General features: G+C 43.8%; 1 protein-coding gene across 1 annotated transcript in view; it reads left to right on the top strand.

Annotated features, from left to right (window-relative positions):
* Nucleotides 1-710: 710 nt before the first annotated feature.
* The window catches only part of LOC120018048 (arylacetamide deacetylase-like), a 22,209-nt gene continuing 3,450 nt past the window's right edge, over nt 711-19,469 (top strand). Inside the window, exons 1-3 of the mRNA XM_038961008.1 lie at nt 711-851; nt 11,173-11,401; nt 15,715-15,784. Coding sequence (XP_038816936.1) covers nt 711-851; nt 11,173-11,401; nt 15,715-15,784 — 440 coding nt within the window. The remainder of the gene's footprint in view (nt 852-11,172; nt 11,402-15,714; nt 15,785-19,469) is intronic.

The raw sequence follows: 19,469 nt of genomic DNA on the forward strand, positions 1-19,469 counted from the left end.
GATGGTGGGGGAGGGCCAAGATGGAGGCGCGGTGGCTTCAAAACAGCATCCCATGGAACTCACCTAGCGTACATAAATTGTTGGCTGCGTCCATCTCGCCTGGGTGGAGAGTGCTGACACCATATCTTGCGCTTCGGGCTGAAGAATGTGTATAATTGTGAAATTATTGTCTACAAGTCGGAATCCTTAACACTTTGCATTCTACGCCGATATAATAACCTGCAACCTGCGAACAAATATAGAGGGCGTCGCAGTGGTGAAAGTTGCGCGGTCGCAGCAAGTTTTGGTGCTGTCACAGCAAGTTTTCTGGCTCATGTTTCTCACCCGGTTGGGGACCAAGTGGAGTGAGGGAGGGGGGAGGGAGGGGAGGGGGTGCTAACCCTTCAGTTCGATCGTTTCAACTCACTGGCGCACTTCCACCCACCCGCGCGCATTAACACATTGTTCTCTTTCCATGGGTGTGAAGGACAGGGAATCCTACGACACGACCGCCTGCTGTGCGCAGGCAGTGATAGTCACGGTGAAAAGCTATGATCATGCTCGCTTATAATGATCAGATAACTCTTGCACGTGCTTTCATATCTGGCTGGCTCAGTTCCAACATTAATACAAGATTACGCTTTGCTTAGACTTAAGTGACTTGATAATAAGCAAAACTGACATAGTTTCCTTCTGCACCCTGCCATCAATAGTTGCGAACTCCTCGTAAAATGCAGTTGAAAGGCATATTTTTACTCCTGTCTTTAGGAGCGTTCACCTCTTATTATGTTTACCAGCCCATTCCAGACAAGATAGAGGAGAGATGGAAACTCATGTTGACCGACTGTTTCTTCAGAAGTCTCAGCCACCTGGTAAGAATAATGCAAGAATGGATTTTACAATGAGCTAGAATATTAGTTTTTGATTCAGAAAATATTTGATGCAGACTTATCCTGTTGATGTGTTTTAAATATTGTTGTGAAGTTACTATTATAGAGGGATCGTACTCAAAACTGGGTTTCTCGGGTGTGCGTGGGAGTCATGCCTAAAATATATTTATTGGCATAATTACATGTATGGTTTTAAGATGTTATTGTTTGACTAGAATTACGTGGTTATTGGCCAGTCCTTTGGCACGGTAAATAGACTTGGTAAATAGCCTAGTAGGCTATAGCCTAGTAAATGGATTCCGCTGAGATTGATGTGTACATACAGACATGCTGAATGACAGTTACACCAGATTATGTCAAACGCTAATCCAGGTATTGTAATCTTACTCACCTGTTCTAATTATAGACCCTATTAAGAAAAGCGCTGGTGTATTTATGAACGGAAGAACACCAAACTGTTTATACCTCAGCATGCATGACACCAGAGGTGTTTATCGATTTAGATATGATATAATTCAACATTGTATTTATTATTTCAAATGATAAAATATAAAAAATGTGTTGAAACCAGGCTAAATTTCTTCTAACTAGAATTATTCATTATTATTGTTTTGTGGAAAAATGCTCAATATCCCCATTGTAACTGCTTATTAAGCAGACAATATTGCACTCAGTCCAGGTTAAGTGAGAGAAGTGAAACAAATGTATTTTGATCATGGGGGTCAAGGGGTGAACTTCCCCTGGTATTCAGTCACCTATTTTTATTACATTTTGACAACTTAATTATCCACGGTCATACCTGTCTCTGTCCAAGAGCAAGGACCATGCCTTTTCTGGTGCATATTTGTCCGGTGCATGGCACGCATATAAATACAGTACCAACAGGCAGTGGCGGATTTAGGTATAGGCGACATGGGCAGCCGCCCAGGGCGGCATCTTGCCGGGGGGCAGCAAGGGGCGCCCGCACAAAAAAATGGTGTGGTGAATGGTGACATTTATGTGATTGGTTTTCTATCACTCATTTGCACGTCAGGTCAATGATATCATGTCACCGTGTGGGACTGTGGGTCAATTAAACTTGTCGGAGTGTGCGCCCTGATTCTAGTTTGGGAGCTAGGCAGGCTACTGCCTGGGAAGGTCTCCCACTCAGAAGTACGAGATGGGGAGGGGGGCGGGCGTAGGTTGACCTTGGGTCTCCCCACTGGAAGCCCGAGGTAGGGGGAGTGGGGGAATCTATCAAATAGTGCACCTCTAACTTTGTACAGTACTAATGCAATTAGTAAAAACAGTCACACTACGAAATGCTACCAAATGAACCACAATTCATTCATAATATTGTGAATATATAGTTTCACAGACATATTGTTGCATTTTTTTATGGTTTGTGCAAATAAGAATAATATACACCCAGTCTTCACAGCACCAAGGTGAATTGGTTTAGTCTTGACACTTGGTTGACAGTGTTGGGGGATGTGTAATGCATTGATGCTCGAGTGCCAAATCAACACAAATTAGTTTCTATTTGTCTTTGCTACTTCTTTTTGATATTTATATTTATATAGTTTTAAATGTTATGATCATTTATTTCTGTTGTTCCAAATGTCTGAATAAAAATTACAGTTAGTGCAGAATGGTGCTTTTTTTTTTTTTGGTGGAGGGGGCGCTGAAGGGGGGGGGGGGGGTTCGCCCAGGGAGCCATACAAGCTAGAACCGCCACTGCCAACAGGGAACCTTGATTGAATGGATTTATGAGGAAAAGTAGTGTAACAACTCAGATAAGGCAAATGTCATTTGAAATCATCTACCCAGGTTTACTGGGACCTGGTTGCACGGATAGACGCGCAAGACCCTTTCTCCTCCTATACATGCTATAGTGGTCTCAGAGAATAGGTCAGCTCTGAGACCACCGTCTGGCTAGAAAGTTACAACGTTACGCTAGGCACGGAGCTAGCAGCTTACCCTCCCCAAACCCTGATACATAAGGAGGTAACACAACACTTTAAGATCAGTGGATTTAGGGGGCGACATCATCCTACTCTGGGGAGCACAGAGAGTGGATGAGGAGATCTCAGTAGTCAGCTGATTGGCCCCAGTCAACTCCTAGCCATTTTTCTATTGGTATCGGAATCATAAAGAATCCTATAAGACAAAACCATATAGGATAGAATCTCATAGAGTCCAATAGGACTGGTTCCAAAATCTGATAGAACCTTTCTATTGGATTCTAATTGGAATCAAATTGGATTTTTGTTTCGGAATCCTATAGGTTCCTATCAGATGTCAATTTTTTTTTTTCTCTTATAGGATTTCTATTAACGTTGTCAATGGGAATCGTATAGATATTTACATTATATTCTACAGGATTTATCTTCTAAACTTGGCTATACATTATAGTTAACTTGGCTGCTTAAAATATGAGGAACCCACCCTCCAAACCTCTTAGACAATTATTCATGAAGGTGAAACTTGAACTATAATAACATCATAAGCAACCAATATTGTACTGCCACCCTTGCAACTTGTAATTGTGACCATATAGTGGGGAACCGCCGGCAATGTCCCCTCTACCATCCCCCCAAGGTCCAGAGGGGAGACAGGAGGGGAGGGAGACGGGGTGGTACAACCCTGGAAGGGAGGAAGGGAGTGGGGGACGGAGGGGGAGGAGACGGGGTGGTACAACCCTGGAAGGGAGGAAGGGAGTGGGGGACGGAGGGGGGGGAGACGGGGTGGTACAACCCTGGAAGGGAGGAAGGGAGTAAGGGACGGAAGGGGAGGGGGAGGAGACGGGGTGGTACAACCCTGGAAGGGAGGAAGGGAGTGGGGGACGGAGGGGGAGGAGACGGGGTGGTACAACCCTGGAAGGGAGTAAGGGACGGAGGGGGAGGAGACGGGGTGGTACAACCCTGGAAGGGAGGAAGGGAGTGGGGGACGGAGGGGGAGGAGACGGGGTGGTACAACCCTGGAAGGGAGGAAGAGAGTGGGGGACGGAGGGGGAGGAGACGGGGTGGTACAACCCTGGAAGGGAGGAAGGGAGTGGGGGACGGAGGGGGAGGAGACGGGGTGGTACAACCCTGGAAGGGAGGAAGGGAGTGGGGGACGGAGGGGGAGGAGACGGGGTGGTACAACCCTGGAAGGGAGGAAGGGAGTGAGGGACGGAGGGGGAGGAGACAGGTAGGGCGGGAGACGGTCCATTATCGTTGGGTTTTTATTTTCCTCTCTCAACATAAAGAGAGTAAAGGTAACATTCTCTGTCCCTCTCCCAACATAAAGAGAGTCAAGGTAACAGTCTCTGTTCCTCTCCCTACATAAAGAGAGTCAAGGTAACATTCTCTGTTCCTCTCCCTACATAAAGAGAGTAAAGGTAACATTCTCTGGTCCTCTCCCTACATAAAGAGAGTCAAGGTAACAGTCTCTGTCCCTCTCCCTACATAAAGAGAGTCAAGGTAACATTCTCTGTTCCTCTCCCTACATAAAGAGAGTAAAGGTAACATTCTCTGGGCCTCTCCCTACATAAAGAGAGTAGAGGTAACATTCTCTGTTCCTCTCCCTACATAAAGAGAGTAAAGGTAACATTCTCTGTTCCTCTCCCTACATAAAGAGAGTCAAGGTAACATTCTCTGTGCCTCTCCCTACATAAAGAGAGTAGAGGTAACATTCTCTGTTCCTCTCCCTACATAAAGAGAGTAAAGGTAACATTCTCTGTGCCTCTCCCTACATAAAGAGAGTAGAGGTAACATTCTCTGTTCCTCTCCCTACATAAAGAGAGTCAAGGTAACATTCTCTGTGCCTCTCCCTACATAAAGAGAGTAAAGGTAATATTCTCTGTTCCTCTCCCTATTCATCCCCCTCCATTTGTTTTGTACACTGCTGCTACTCACTGTTTATTATCTATGCATAGTCACTAAGGCCCTACCTACATGTACAAATGACCTCTAACCTGAACCCCAGCACACTGACTCGGTACCGGTATCCCCTGTATATAGCCTCGTTATTGTTATGTTATTGTTATTATTTTACTTTAGTTTATTTTGTAAATATTTTCTTAACTCTTCTTGAACTGCACTGTTGGTGAAGGGCTTGTAAGTTAGCGTTTCACGGTAAAGTCTACACTTGTTGTATTTTAGCGCATGTGACAAATAGCGTTTGATTTGATTATCCTAACATAAAGAGGGTAAAGAGGACATCCTCTTCTTTTCTATGCATAGCTGACTATTATATATTAAATGAAATAAATGGCTATATCTTTGTTTTACTGTACCTAAAACATATTTAGTTATAGGCAATGTAAAGACGCTGTGCATTCAAAATATTGTGTTATTTTAACATTGATTCCGTTGAGGTTGATGTGTACATGCAGACATGCTGAATGACAGTTACAGCAGATTATGTCAAACGGTAATCCAGGTATTGTAATCCTGCTGATCTGTTCTAATTATAGACCCTATTAAGAAAATCGATGCTGTATTTATGGACGGAAGACCACCAAATTTAGACTACTGTTTATACGCCAGCATGACACCAGAGATGTTTTATTTATGTGGACGGAAGACCACCAAACTTAGACGACTGTTTATACGCCAGCATGACACCAGAGATGTTTTATTTATGTGGACGGAAGACCACCAAACTTAGACGACTGTTTATACGCCAGCATGACACCAGAGATGTTTTATTTATGTGGACACGATATACAGTGTTACATTTAACACTTTCTGATGTGACCATCTCAAATCGTGTTTCAAAAAAAAAAAAGCTTTTCAAAGTGTTGATAAACTAGGATGTTGAAGTATGGGGTTGTCAAATAAAAAGCTATGTATTTTCAAAAAGAATGAAACATTTTTATGATAAAACTTTCACTTAGGCAGGCAGTCACTTGGTGAAGGCTACAGGACTGAAAGCCATTTGAATGTAATAATTATGTCTCTGTCACTAGCAAACACAGCCATGGGTGGTACTGGCACCTCTGAAAATGGTGGTACTGGCACCCTTTTAAATACATATGCAAATAAGGCTTTACACGCTACAGTGTTTAACAATACCCCCCAAAAAACAAATTACTGTGACACCACAGGTGTTAATTCCCTAACACTGAAATCTGCAAGTCACAATATGCTGGCTTGCAAAGTGTTATATAATTCCAACTGGAATCCAGCCAGAGATAGGATAGCCAACAATTTGAACTTTTAATCAACCGCAACTGCAGTTAGAGTGACTGTCAATGTAGGGAAGGTTGATAAATGAGACTTCTTAAAACCATCTAAACTGGAACAACCATTTCAATAACGTGTGGAAAAAGTCCAACCACTTACAGATAGATTTAGTTTAGAAAAATGTATATTATTTATCATTGTGTAGTATAATATCAATGAAGACACCTATATATTAAAACCAACTGTTGTAAAAATCAACCTGCAACAAAGGATGCTGAGAAATATGATAATGAGGCTTCTCCCATGTCTTTATCACTCTGAGTTAACAGGAAATTAACTCATCACAGTCGAGTAACAACAACACCACTCGGTGGTGATTCCACTGCGATTCAAGTAACACTTCATTTATTCCCCGAAGGTGGTGTAAATTACCATCCAACTGGTATTAATCCAACTAGACTCAACACTCAGATATGACACTGGTGTGACCCCCTCTAGACTCAACACTCAGATATGACACTGGTGTGAACCCCTCTAGACTCAACACTCAGATATGACACTGGTGTGAACCCCTCTAGACTCAACACTCAGATATGACACTGGTGTGACCCCCTCTAGACTCAACACTCAGATATGACACTGGTGTGAACCCCTCTAGACTCAACACTCAGATATGACACTGGTGTGACCCCCTCTAGACTCAACACTCAGATATGACACTGGTGTGACCCCCTCTAGACTCAACACTCAGATATGACACTGGTGTGAACCCCTCTAGACTCAACACTCAGATATGACACTGGTGTGAACCCCTCTAGACTCAACACTCAGATATGACACTGGTGTGACCCCCTCTAGACTCAACACTCAGATATGACACTGGTGTGAACCCCTCTAGACTCAACACTCAGATATGACACTGGTGTGACCCCCTCTAGACTCAACACTCAGATATAACACTGGTGTGACTCCCTCTAGACTCAACACTCAGATATGACACTGGTGTGACCCCCTCTAGACTCAACACTCAGATATGACACTGGTGTGAACCCCACTAGACTCAACACTCAGATATGACACTGGTGTGACCCCCTCTAGACTCAACACTCAGATATGACACTGGTGTGAACCCCACTAGACTCAACACTCAGATATAACACTGGTGTGAACCCCACTAGACTCAACACTCAGATATGACACTGGTGTGAACCCCTCTAGACTCAACACTCAGATATGACACTGGTGTGACCCCCTCTAGACTCAACACTCAGATATGACACTGGTGTGAACCCCACTAGACTCAACACTCAGATATGACACTGGTGTGAACCCCACTAGACTCAACACTCAGATATGACACTGGTGTGAACCCCACTAGACTCAACACTCAGATATAACACTGGTGTGAACCCCACTAGACTCAACACTCAGATATGACACTGGTGTGAACCCCACTAGACTCAACACTCAGATATAACACTGGTGTGAACCCCACTAGACTCAACACTCAGATATTACACTGGTGTGAACCCCACTAGACTCAACACTCAGATATGACACTGGTGTGAACCCCACTAGACTCAACACTCAGATATAACACTGGTGTGAACCCCACTAGACTCAACACTCAGATATGACACTGGTGTGAACCCCTCTAGACTCAACACTCGGATATGACACTGGTTTGATCCCCACTAGACTCAACACTCAGATATGACACTGGTGTGAACCCCACTAGACTCAACACTCAGATATAACACTGGTGTGAACCCCACTAGACTCAACACTCAGATATGACAGTGGTCTGAACCCCACTAGACTCAACACTCAGATGTTACACTCATAATACTTTTTATCTCAACACCGAGATTTTAACACCCGCAAATTTGCTTTAGGAGGAGAAAGGGTCTGTGCCACCTGGTTTGGGTTGATGATTTCAAATTACATTTGTTTTGTTTCTTTCTGAGTTCTTGTGCTACCTTTCCAAGTGCTGAGCGATTAACCAACATTTCTGTTATTTTTCGTTTTTTTAAACAACTAATTGACCATGTCGGTTCAATTATTTGAATTCCATTTCGTTCTGTTTTTTTCTTTGAGATCTATACGCTATTTCTCTAGAGATAAATCGGATCAAGGCCGAACTTTGCAATGTTGTTGGGAGTTGTAGTTTCCAACAGGCCAATATTCTACATAGTTTAGCTCAGAAAATTTGGTAATTAACTACAATGACCATAATCCATTACGTGCCTACTTGTCCTGTCTGTATGCGGTAGACCAGCGAGGGAGATAAGAACTCATGATCAAGAGGGATAGAGAGGAATTGCTTTGCGAGGTATTTCTACCTGAAAATACATGATCTAAGAGACTGATAGTTGGTATTCAGCAGTCATTAAAGTACTGTATGTCTTATTTACATTGAAGAACAACAACAAATAGTGTTTTTGTCAGACAGCGTAGACAGCAGCTCTATAGAGATCAGATGGTGACTCAGACAGCAGCTCTGTAGAGATCAGATGAGGACTCAGACAGCAACTCTGTAGAGATCAGATGGTGACTCAGACAGCAGCTCTGTAGAGATCAGATGAGGACTCAGACAGCAGCTCTGTAGAGATCAGATGAGGACTCAGACAGCAGCTCTGTAGAGATCAGATGATGACTCAGACAGCAGCTCTGTAGAGATCAGATGAGGACTCAGACAGCAGCTCTGTAGAGATCAGATGATGACTCAGACAGCAGCTCTGTAGAGATCAGATGAGGACTCAGACAGCAGCTCTGTAGAGATCAGATGATGACTCAGACAGCAGCTCTGTAGAGATCAGATGATGACTCAGACAGCAGCTCTATAGAGATCAGATGATGACTCAGACAGCAGCTCTATAGAGATCAGATGAGGACTCAGACAGCAGCTCTATAGAGATCAGATGATGACTCAGACAGCAGCTCTATAGAGATCAGATGATGACTCAGACAGCAGCTCTATAGAGATCAGATGATGACTTGGAATGAAATAATAAAGTCATCAAATAAAACTAATGTAATATACACAACACTGAAATATTTAATTAAAGTGATGTGAATAAATGAAGGTTAATAAGTGATAAGCAGTTATGGACAGTCCCTACCATCATGGGACTTGTATTAATAGTTTTAGTGTGTGTTGTTACAACATTCAACCCAGATAATTCATAGTGGATTTCATGTCAATAAAAATAAATTCTCTATATTTTTTTATAATGGAACCGAAACCGGACCGACCTTCATAAAGCACAAATCATTAACGTTTCTTTCAAAATCAATCCAATCAACGTTCTCTGTTGATATTTATATGGGTGCCATTCACCGGCCAAAATGTGTCAGAAAAGGCTTGACCTTTTGCGAGACAGGCATGAGTGTGGATAATGAAGTTGTCGAGATTTAATACAAATCGCTGACTGAATACCTGACGAAGTTTACCCCATGGTACACATGATAAAACATCTATTTAGGTCAATTCTCTCACTCAACCGGGACGGAGTGAAATATTGTCTGCTTTATACTGTATAATCATTTGGAGATAATATTTTAGTTGATTCTTCTAGACTGGACAACATTTTTATCTGGACCCAGTTCAATGGGGATATTGAGCATTAAACAATTATAATAATGATTAATAATTCTAGTTGCAAGCTTACAGCAGAATAGATCAACTCTGAGACCACCGTCTGGCTAGAAAGTTACAACGTTAGACACGGGGCTAGCAGCTTACCCTCCCCAAACCCTGATACATAAGGAGGTAACACAACACTTTAAGATCAGTGGATTTAGGGGGCGACATCATCCTACTCTGGGGAGCACAGAGAGTGGATGAGGAGATCTCAGTAGTCAGCTGATTGGTCCCAGTCAACTCCTTGCCCAGCCCTGAGCCCAGTTGAATAACACAGCTTAACTGTTTCTCTTAAGGTTTAACCTTAAGGAATAATTATCCCTTACCTAAGAGAATAGTTTAAAGACGTGTTATGCAACTGGGTCCTTAGCCTCCCCACCACAGCATGTTATGACTGGGCCACTGGTGGACAGCTGGGGGCTTCTGTTGGACAGCGGGGGCCACTGGTGGACAGCGGGGGCCACTGGTGGACAGCTGGAGGCTTCTGTTGGACAGCGGGGGCCACTGGTGGACAGCTGGAGGCTTCTGGTGGACAGCTGGGGGCTTCTGGTGGACAGCTGGAGGCTTCTGGTGGACAGCTGGAGGCTTCTGTTGGACAGCTGGAGGCTTCTGTTGGACAGCTGGAGGCCTCTGTTGGACAGCTGGGGCCTCTGTTGGACAGCTGGGGCCTCTGTTGGACAGCTGGGGCCTCTGTTGGACAGCTGGGGCCTCTGTTGGACAGCTGGGGCCTCTGTTGGACAGCGGGGGCCACTGGTGGACAGCTGGAGGCTTCTGTTGGACAGCGGGGGCCACTGGTGGACAGCTGGAGGCTTCTGGTGGACAGCTGGGGGCTTCTGGTGGACAGCTGGAGGCTTCTGGTGGACAGCTGGAGGCTTCTGTTGGACAGCTGGAGGCTTCTGTTGGACAGCTGGAGGCCTCTGTTGGACAGCTGGGGCCTCTGTTGGACAGCTGGGGCCTCTGGTGGACAGCTGGGGCCTCTGGTGGACAGCTGGAACCCTCTACTGTAGATTCTCTCTGGTGGACAGCTGGAACCCTCTACTGTAGATTCTCTCTGGTGGACAGCTGGAAGCCTCTGCTGTAGATTTTCTCTGAAGCTCACATGACTCAGGGGAAAGCCCTTTAATCCCCTGCTTGTTCCTCTCCTGTTTAGATTGCATGGTTATGTAATGATCATCTGATTCCCTCAGATTTGAAACAGACTCATTTTTCTTTATTTTTATCGATACATATCTCTCTTTCTCTCTCTCCCTCTGTTTTTGTCCACCCTCACATCATCCCTCATAACTGTATGCCATTTTCTTTCTCTCTATCTCTGCATCTCTCCCTCCCTCTCTGCTCCAACATGCCTCTGCATCTCTCTCTACCTCTCTGCTCCAACATGCCTCTACATCTCTCTCTACCTCTCTGCTCCAACATGCCTCTACATCTCTCTCTACCTCTCTGCTCCAACATACCTCTGCATCTCTCTCTACCTCTCTGCTCCAACATGCCTCTGCATCTCTCTCTGCAGGCAGACTTCAGTGAGCTGCTGGGGTTGAAGGACTACATGGGGGTGATGATGTTCATCACGTTCGCTGAGCGCGTGTTGCCCGTGTCAGACCAACGTGTGCACGTTACAGAGGAGCTGTTTGATGGGGTGGAGGTGGTGGTGTACCAGCCCAAACTGCAGGGCGGCGACACCGAGCTGAGGAGAGCAGTCATATACCTGCACGGAGGAGGATGGTGCCTGGGCAGCGTCAGTGAGTAGCCATTAGGTTCTTGGTAATTAATCCATCTACCAAGCAAGCAATTAGTCAAGGCGTATATCTATACAGTATATCCATCCATCCACTGATCCATTCACCCACATCCATCCATCCACTCATTGCTGCGGGTGATTCTTTGATCCACCTCTACGCAGACGACACCATTCTGTATACATCTGGCCCTTCTTTGGACACTGTGTTAACTAACCTCCAAACGAGCTTCAATGCCATACAACACTCCTTCCGTGGCCTCCAACTGCTCTTAAACACTAGTAAAACTAAATGCATGCTCTTCAACCGTTTGCTGCCCGCACCCCCCCACTTGCCCGCCTAGCATCACCTCTCAGGACGGTTCTGACTTAGAATATGTGGACAACTACAAATACCTAGGTGTCTGGCTAGACTGCAAACTCTCCTTCCAGACTCATATTAAGCATCTCCAATCCAAAATTAAATATAGGATCGGCTTCCTATTTCGTAACAAAGCCTTCTTCACTCATGCTGCCAAATATACCCTTGTAAAACGGACTATCCTACCCATCCTTGACCTCGCAATGTAATTTACAAAATAGCCTCCAACACTCTACTCAGCAAATTGGATTCAGTCTATCACAGTGCCATCTGTTTTGTCACCAAAGCCCCATATACCACCCACCACTGCAACCTGTATGCTCTCGTCGGCTGGCCCTCGCTACATATTCGTTGCCAGACCCACTGGCTCCAGGTCATCTATAAGTCTTTGTTAGGTAAAGCTCCGCCTTATCTCAGCTCACTGGTCACCATAGCAACACCCACCCGTAGCACACGCTCCAGCAGGTATATTTCACTGGTCATCCCCAAAGCCAACTCCACCTTTGGCTGCCTTCCTTCCAGTTCTCTGCTGCCAATGACTGGAACGAAATGCAAAAATCATTGAAGTTGGAGACTTATATCTCCCTCACTATCTTTAAGTATCAGCTGTCAGAGCATCTTACCGATAGCTACAGCTGTAGACAGCCCATCTGTAAATAGCCCACCCCATCTACCTACTTCATCCCCATATTGTTTTTATTTACTTTTCTGCTCTTTTGCACACCAGTATTTCTACTTGCACATCATCATCTGCACATCTATCACTCCAGTGTTAATTTGCTAAATTGTAATTACTTCGCTACTATGGCCTATTTATTGCCTTACCTTCTCTAGCCATTTGCACACACTGCATACAGATTTTTCTATTGTTTTATTGACAGTACGCTTGTTTATTCCATGTGTAACCCTGTTGTTTTTGTCGCACAGCTTTGCTTTATCTTGGCCAGGTTGCAGTTGTAAATGAGAACTTGTCCTCAACTGGCCTACCTGGTTAAATAAAAGTGAAATAAAACAATTAATTCATCCATGCACCCACCCGTCCACAATGTAATGTCGGAGAGGTTCAGTGGGCTGAATGTCAGCACTGGGTATCCAGACAAGAAATAACCAGAGGCCCAAGCGATATGGGGGAAGGGAATGGGCCGGGTATATGCAAATTAAAGCTCTAATATGTCACTTTTTGGGCGACCTGACCAAATTCAGATAGAAATGTACGTTATAGATCTGTCATTCTTATTGAAAGCAAGTCTAATAAGCTGTAAATCTGTCCTATGTGCTCTATTAGCACCACGTCTGTAGCCATGGAGTGCTTTGAAAGGCGGGTCATGGCTCACATCATCCCGGAAGCCCTAGACTCACTCCAATTCGCATACCACACCAACAGATCCACAGGTGACGCAATCTCAATTGCACTCCTCACTGCTCACCTGGACAAGAGGAACACCTACAGTATGTATAGAATGCTGTTCATTGACTACAGATCAGCATTCAACACCATAGTGCCCTCAAAGCTCATCACTAAGCTAAGGACCCTGGGACTAAACACCTCCCTCTGCAACTGGATCCTGGACTTCCTGACGGGCCGCCCCCAGGTGGTGAGGGTAGGCAACAACACATCTGCCAAGCTGATCCTCAACACGGGGGCCCCTTAGGGGTGCGTGCTCAGTCCCCTCCTGTACACCTTGTTCACCCACGACTGCGTGGCCAAGCACGACTCCAACACCATCATTAAGTTTGCTCACGACACAACAGTGGTAGTCCTGATCACCGACAACGATGAGACGGCCTATGGGGAGGAGGTCAGAGACCTGGCAGTGTGGTGCCAGGACAACAACCTCTCCCTCAATGTGAGCAAGACAAAGGAGTTGATCGTGGACAACAGGAAAAGGAGGACCGAACAGGCCCCCATTCACATCGACGGGGCTGCAGTAGAGCGGGTTGAGAGATTCAAGTTCCTTGGTGTCCACATCACCAACAAACTATCATGATCCAAACACACCAAGACAGTCGTGAAGAGGGCACGCCAACACCTTTTCCCCCTCAGGAGACTGAAAATATTTGGCATGGGTCCCATGATCCTCAAAAAGTTTTACAGCTGCACCATCGAGAGCATCCTGACAGGTTGCATCACTGCCTAGTATGGCAACTGCAAGGCATCTGACCGTAAGGCTCTACAGAGGGTAGTAATACAATATTTTTACCTACAGTACCGGTCAAGTTTTAGAACACGTACTTATTCAAGGGTTTTTCTATATTTTTACTATTTTCTACATTGTAGATTAATAGTGAAGACATCAACACTATGAAATAACACATGGAATAATGTAGTAATCAAAAAAAGTGTAAAACAAAATATATTTTATATTTGAGATTCTTCAAATAGTCACCATTTGCCTTGATGATAGCTTTGTACACTCTTGGCATTCTCTCAACCAGCTTCAACTTCAACTGAATGCCTTTTCAGCAGTCTTGAAGGAGTTCCCACACTTGTTGGCTGCTTTTCCTTCACTCTGCGGTCCAACTCATCCCAAACCATCTGAATTGAGTTGAGGTCAGGTGATTGTGGAGGCCAGGTCATCTGATGCAGCACTCCATCATTCTCCTTCTTGGTCAAATAGCCCTTACACAGCCTGGAGGTGTGTTTTGGGTCATTGTCCTGTTGAAAAACAAATGATAGTCCCACTAAGCGCAAACCAGAAGGGATCATGCCGCCAGTATATAAGTTATATCATTATTTCACAATGGTACAATGGTTCTCTACACTTTACTTGCTTGTTTTGTCACATAAACTGAAATTAGGCAAACTATTCACATTTTAGCAACCAGGAAATGGCAAAGCGATTTCTGCATAGTCCATCTTTAAATACTGTAGTATTTACTATAGTTAAAAAATATATATTTTTTACAACAGTGTATTTTGTTGCAGATAGCACGGTAGTATTTACTGTAGTAGTCTACAGTTTACTATCGAATTCATATACACTCTGTTCACCCTTCACCTCTCCTGAGGAACATACACTCTGTTCACCCTTCACCTCTCCTGAGGAACATACACTCTGTTCACCCTTCACCTCTCCTGAGGAACATACACTCTGTTCACCCTTCACCTCTCCTGAGGAACATACACTCTGTTCACCCTTCACCTCTCCTGAGGAACATACACTCTGTTCACCCTTCACCTCTCCTGAGGAACATACACTCTGTTCACCCTTCACCTCTCCTGAGGAACATACACTCTGTTCACCCTTCACCTCTCCTGAGGAACATACACTCTGTTCACCCTTCACCTCTCCTGAGGAACATACACTCTGTTCACCCTTCACCTCTCCTGAGGAACATACACTCTGTTCACCCTTCACCTCTCCTGAGGAACATACACTCTGTTCACCCTTCACCTCTCCTGAGGAACATACACTCTGTTCACCCTTCACCTCTCCTGAGGAACATACACTCTGTTCACCCTTCACCTCTCCTGAGGAACATACACTCTGTTCACCCTTCACCTCTCCTGAGGAACATACACTCTGTTCACCCTTCACCTCTCCTGAGGAACATACACTCTGTTCACCCTTCACCTCTCCTGAGGAACATACACTCTGTTCACCCTTCACCTCTCCTGAGGAACATACACTCTGTTCAAGCTGTTCAACACAGAGACCGTGGTAACCCCCTGATAACTAAAGGCAATTATTTGACATGCGACAAGTGTCATGCTGTGCCTGCAATCTGCTGTGTGTGTGTGTGTGTGTGTGTGTGTGTGTGTGTGTGTGTGTGTGTGTGTGTGTGTGTGTGTGTGTGTGTGTGTGTGTGTGTGTGTGACTTGCCATAACTACAAGCCTATTGAGCATGAGATGCGCAAGATACTATTGAGTACTTTGTAGCTGTTGATGATGTAAGATGCTGTTAGATAATATTGTCTCTGACGGTTCTCTCTTCTCTCTCCTCTCTTTGTGTAGGAATGGGACCATACGACCTCCTAGCTAGGCAGATGGTCAATGATCTTAACTCTGTGGTCGTGTCTGTAGAGTGAGTATATATTTGATGTACTGTATATCTGTCTGGTATCAGTGTTCCATATGTTATACTGTATATCCTGTCTAACAGGCTGCTGTGAAAGGACAGATAGGCAGAAGATGAACATCTGGTTGTTTACATTTGTAAAAGTGTGAAAAAGGCAGGTCTCTTTTCATTTGGAACACATACAGAGCCTTCAGAAAGCGTCCATACTCCTTGACTTATTCCACATTTTGTTGTGTTACAGCCTGAATTCAAAATGGTCTCTCACCCATCTACACACAATACCCCATAATGACAAAGTGAAAACATGTTTTTTTTATACATATTTGCAAATTCATTGAAAATGAAATAGAGAAATATCTCATTTACACAAGTATTCACACCCGAGTCCATCCTTTCTACAAGCATTCTTCAGTCTCTGTCAAGTTGATTGTTGATCATCGCTAGACAGACGTTTTCAAGTCTTGCCATAGGCCACTCAAGAACATTCAATGTCGTCTTGTTAAGCAACTCAAGTGTAGATTTGGCCTTGTGTTTTAGGTTATTGTCCTGCTGGAAGGTGAATTAGTCTCCCAGTGTCCCTTGTAAAGCAGACTGAACCAGGTTTTCCTCTAGGATAATGCCTGTGCTTATAGCTGTATTCCGTTTCTCTTTATCCCACAAAATACAACTGAATGTATTCAACTGAAATGTGTCTTCCGCATTTAAGCCAACCCCTCTGAATCAGAGAGGTGCTAGGGGCTGCCTTAGTCAACATCCGCGTCTTCAGCGCCCGGGGAACAGTGGGTTAACTGCCTTGCTCAGGGGCAGAACGACATATTTTTACTTTGTCAGCTCGGAGATTCGATCCAGCAACCTTTCGGTTACTGGCCCAATGCTCTAACCACTGAAGAGTTGTACTCAGTGATGTGTTGGATTTGGCCCAAACATTACGTTTTGTACAAGCATTTCACTACACCACAAGCATTTCGCTACATCCGCAATAACATCTGCTAAATATGTGTATGTGACAATACAATTTGATTTGATCAAATTTAATTTGATCTGATTTTTATTCAGGACAAAAGTTTATTTCTTTGCCACATTTTTGGCAGTATTACTTAAGTGCCTTGTTGCAAACAGGATGCATATTAGGGAATATTTCTATTTCTGTATAGGCTTCCTTATTTTCACTCTGTCAATTAGGTTAGTATTATTGTGGAGTAACTACACTGTTGTTGCGCCATTCTCAGTTTTCTCATATAACAACCATTAAACTCTGTAACTGTTTTAAAATCACCATTGATCTGAGCAGCACTAGCAGTCCTGGGGGGGGGGGGGTGGTGAAGTGCCCCTGCGGCCCCCCTAAATGTGGAGTATGAAATAATTTTTACATAATTTTTTTTTGCTGTCGTTCTTTTTTTACATCCGTTATTAGACAGTGGCAACGATGATGATTATGAACATGGTCTAATGCCTGTAATGCAGTGAATAAAACAATATGACAACAATAACGTCTAATGTAACTGGCCCCTCTAACAGTACAACTGGCCCCTCTAACAGTACAACTGGCCCCTCTAACAGTACAACTGGCCCCTCTAACAGTACAACTGGCCCCTCTAACAGTACAACTGGCCCCAGCTTGCCCCCCCAGTTGAAATGGTCTAGAACCGCCACTGCTGAGCAGTTGCCTTCCTCTCCAGCAACTGAGTTAGGAAGGATGCCTGTGTCTTTGTAGTGGCTGGGTGTATTGACACACCATCTAATGTGTATTAGTCTTTCCATCCAAAGCCTAATTAATAACTTCACCATCCTCAAAGGGATACTCAGCATCTGCTCTTTATTTTATTTACACAATCGGTACCCTTCTTTGTGAAGCATTGAAAAGCTTTCCTGGTCGTTGTGCTTGAAATTCACTACTTGATTGAGGGACCTTACAATTTTCTGTATGAGTGGGGTACAGAGATGGGGTAGTCATTAAACAATCATGTTAACCAGTATTATTGAACACAGAATGAGTCCATGCAACTTGTTTAGGCTTGCTATAAAAAAGAGGTTAAATATGTATTCATTCAAGACATTTCAGCTTTAAATTATTTGATTAATTTCTATTCTGTACTTTACTGCAGCCTTTGATTAAATTTCTACAAACAAAATTCCACTTTGATATTTTGGGGTATTTTGTGTAGATCATTGACACAACATATCAATTTAATTAATTTTAGTTTCAAGGCTGTAACACAACAAATGTGGAAAAAGTAAAGGGGTGTGAATACTTTCTGAAGGCACTGTAAATGAATGCACTCATGCAAGCACAGAAACACACATACATGTGTGTTTATATGAATCTCAACAGGTGTTTTAATTTGGTAATGCGTTCCACATTGACACATTGTTTGATTGTTGCTCTTTTGGCTTGTTATCTAAAAATCACTTTCCTTCTATAGCAAATGCACACACACACACACACACACGTGCTAGCTTTGGCTCAGAGAGCAGCTGTAGCTGAACATGTTGTGATACACCTGTGTGTCTGTCTGGATAGAGAAATATAGTAGCTATCCTCACCCTGAGCTGACAGGCTTTTATTACTGTCTCACCAGGCTTTTATTACTGTCTCACCAGGCTTTTATTACTGTCTCACCAGGCTTTTATTACTGTCTCACCAGGCTTTTATTACTGTCTCACCAGGCTTTTATTACTGTCTCACCAGGCTTTTATTAGTCTCACCAGGCTTTTATTAATGTCTCACCAGGCTTTTATTACTGTCTCACCAGGCTTTTATTACTGTCTCACCAGGCTTTTATTACTGTCTCACCAGGCTTTTATTACTGTCTCACCAGGCTTTTATTAATGTCTCACCAGGCTTTTATTACTGTCTCATCAGGCTTTTATTACTGTCTCACCAGGCTTTTATTACTGTCACCAGGCTTTTATTACTGTCTCACCAGGCTTTTATTACTGTCTCACCAGGCTTTTATTACTGTCTCACCAGGCTTTTATTAGTCTCACCAGGCTTTTATTAATGTCTCACCAGGCTTTTATTACTGTCACCAGGCTTTTATTACTGTCTCACCAGGCTTTTATTACTGTCTCACCAGGCTTTAAAAAAATATATACAAATGTTACCTTTATTTAACCAGGCAAGTGAGTTTAGAACAAATTCTTATTTTCAATGACAGCCTAGGAACAGTGGGTTAACTGCCTTGTTTAGGGGCAGAATGACAGATTTTTACCTTGTCAGCTCAGGGATTCGATCTTGCAACCTTTCGGTTACTATTGCAACGCTCTAACCACTAGGCTACCTGCCGCTTATTACTGTCTCACCAGGCTTTTATTACTGTCTCACCAGGCTTTTATTACTGTCTCACTAGGCTTTTATTACTGTCTCACCAGGCTTTTATTACTGTCTCACCAGGCTTTTATTACTGTCTCACCAGGCTTTTATTACTGTCTCACCAGGCTTTTATTGCTGTCTCACCAGGCTTTTATTACTGTCTCACCAGGCTTTTATTACTGTCTCACCAGGCTTTTATTACTGTCTCACCAGGCTTTTATTGCTGTCTCACCAGGCTTTTATTACTGTCTCACCAGGCTTTTATTACTGTCTCACCAGGCTTTTATTTCTGTCTCACCAGGCTTTTATTTCTGTCTCACCAGGCTTTTATTACTGTCTCACCAGGCTTTTATTGCTGTCTCACCAGGCTTTTATTAC

This window comes from Salvelinus namaycush, chromosome 23 (genome assembly GCF_016432855.1).
Source record: "Salvelinus namaycush isolate Seneca chromosome 23, SaNama_1.0, whole genome shotgun sequence".
NCBI lineage: Eukaryota > Metazoa > Chordata > Actinopteri > Salmoniformes > Salmonidae > Salvelinus > Salvelinus namaycush.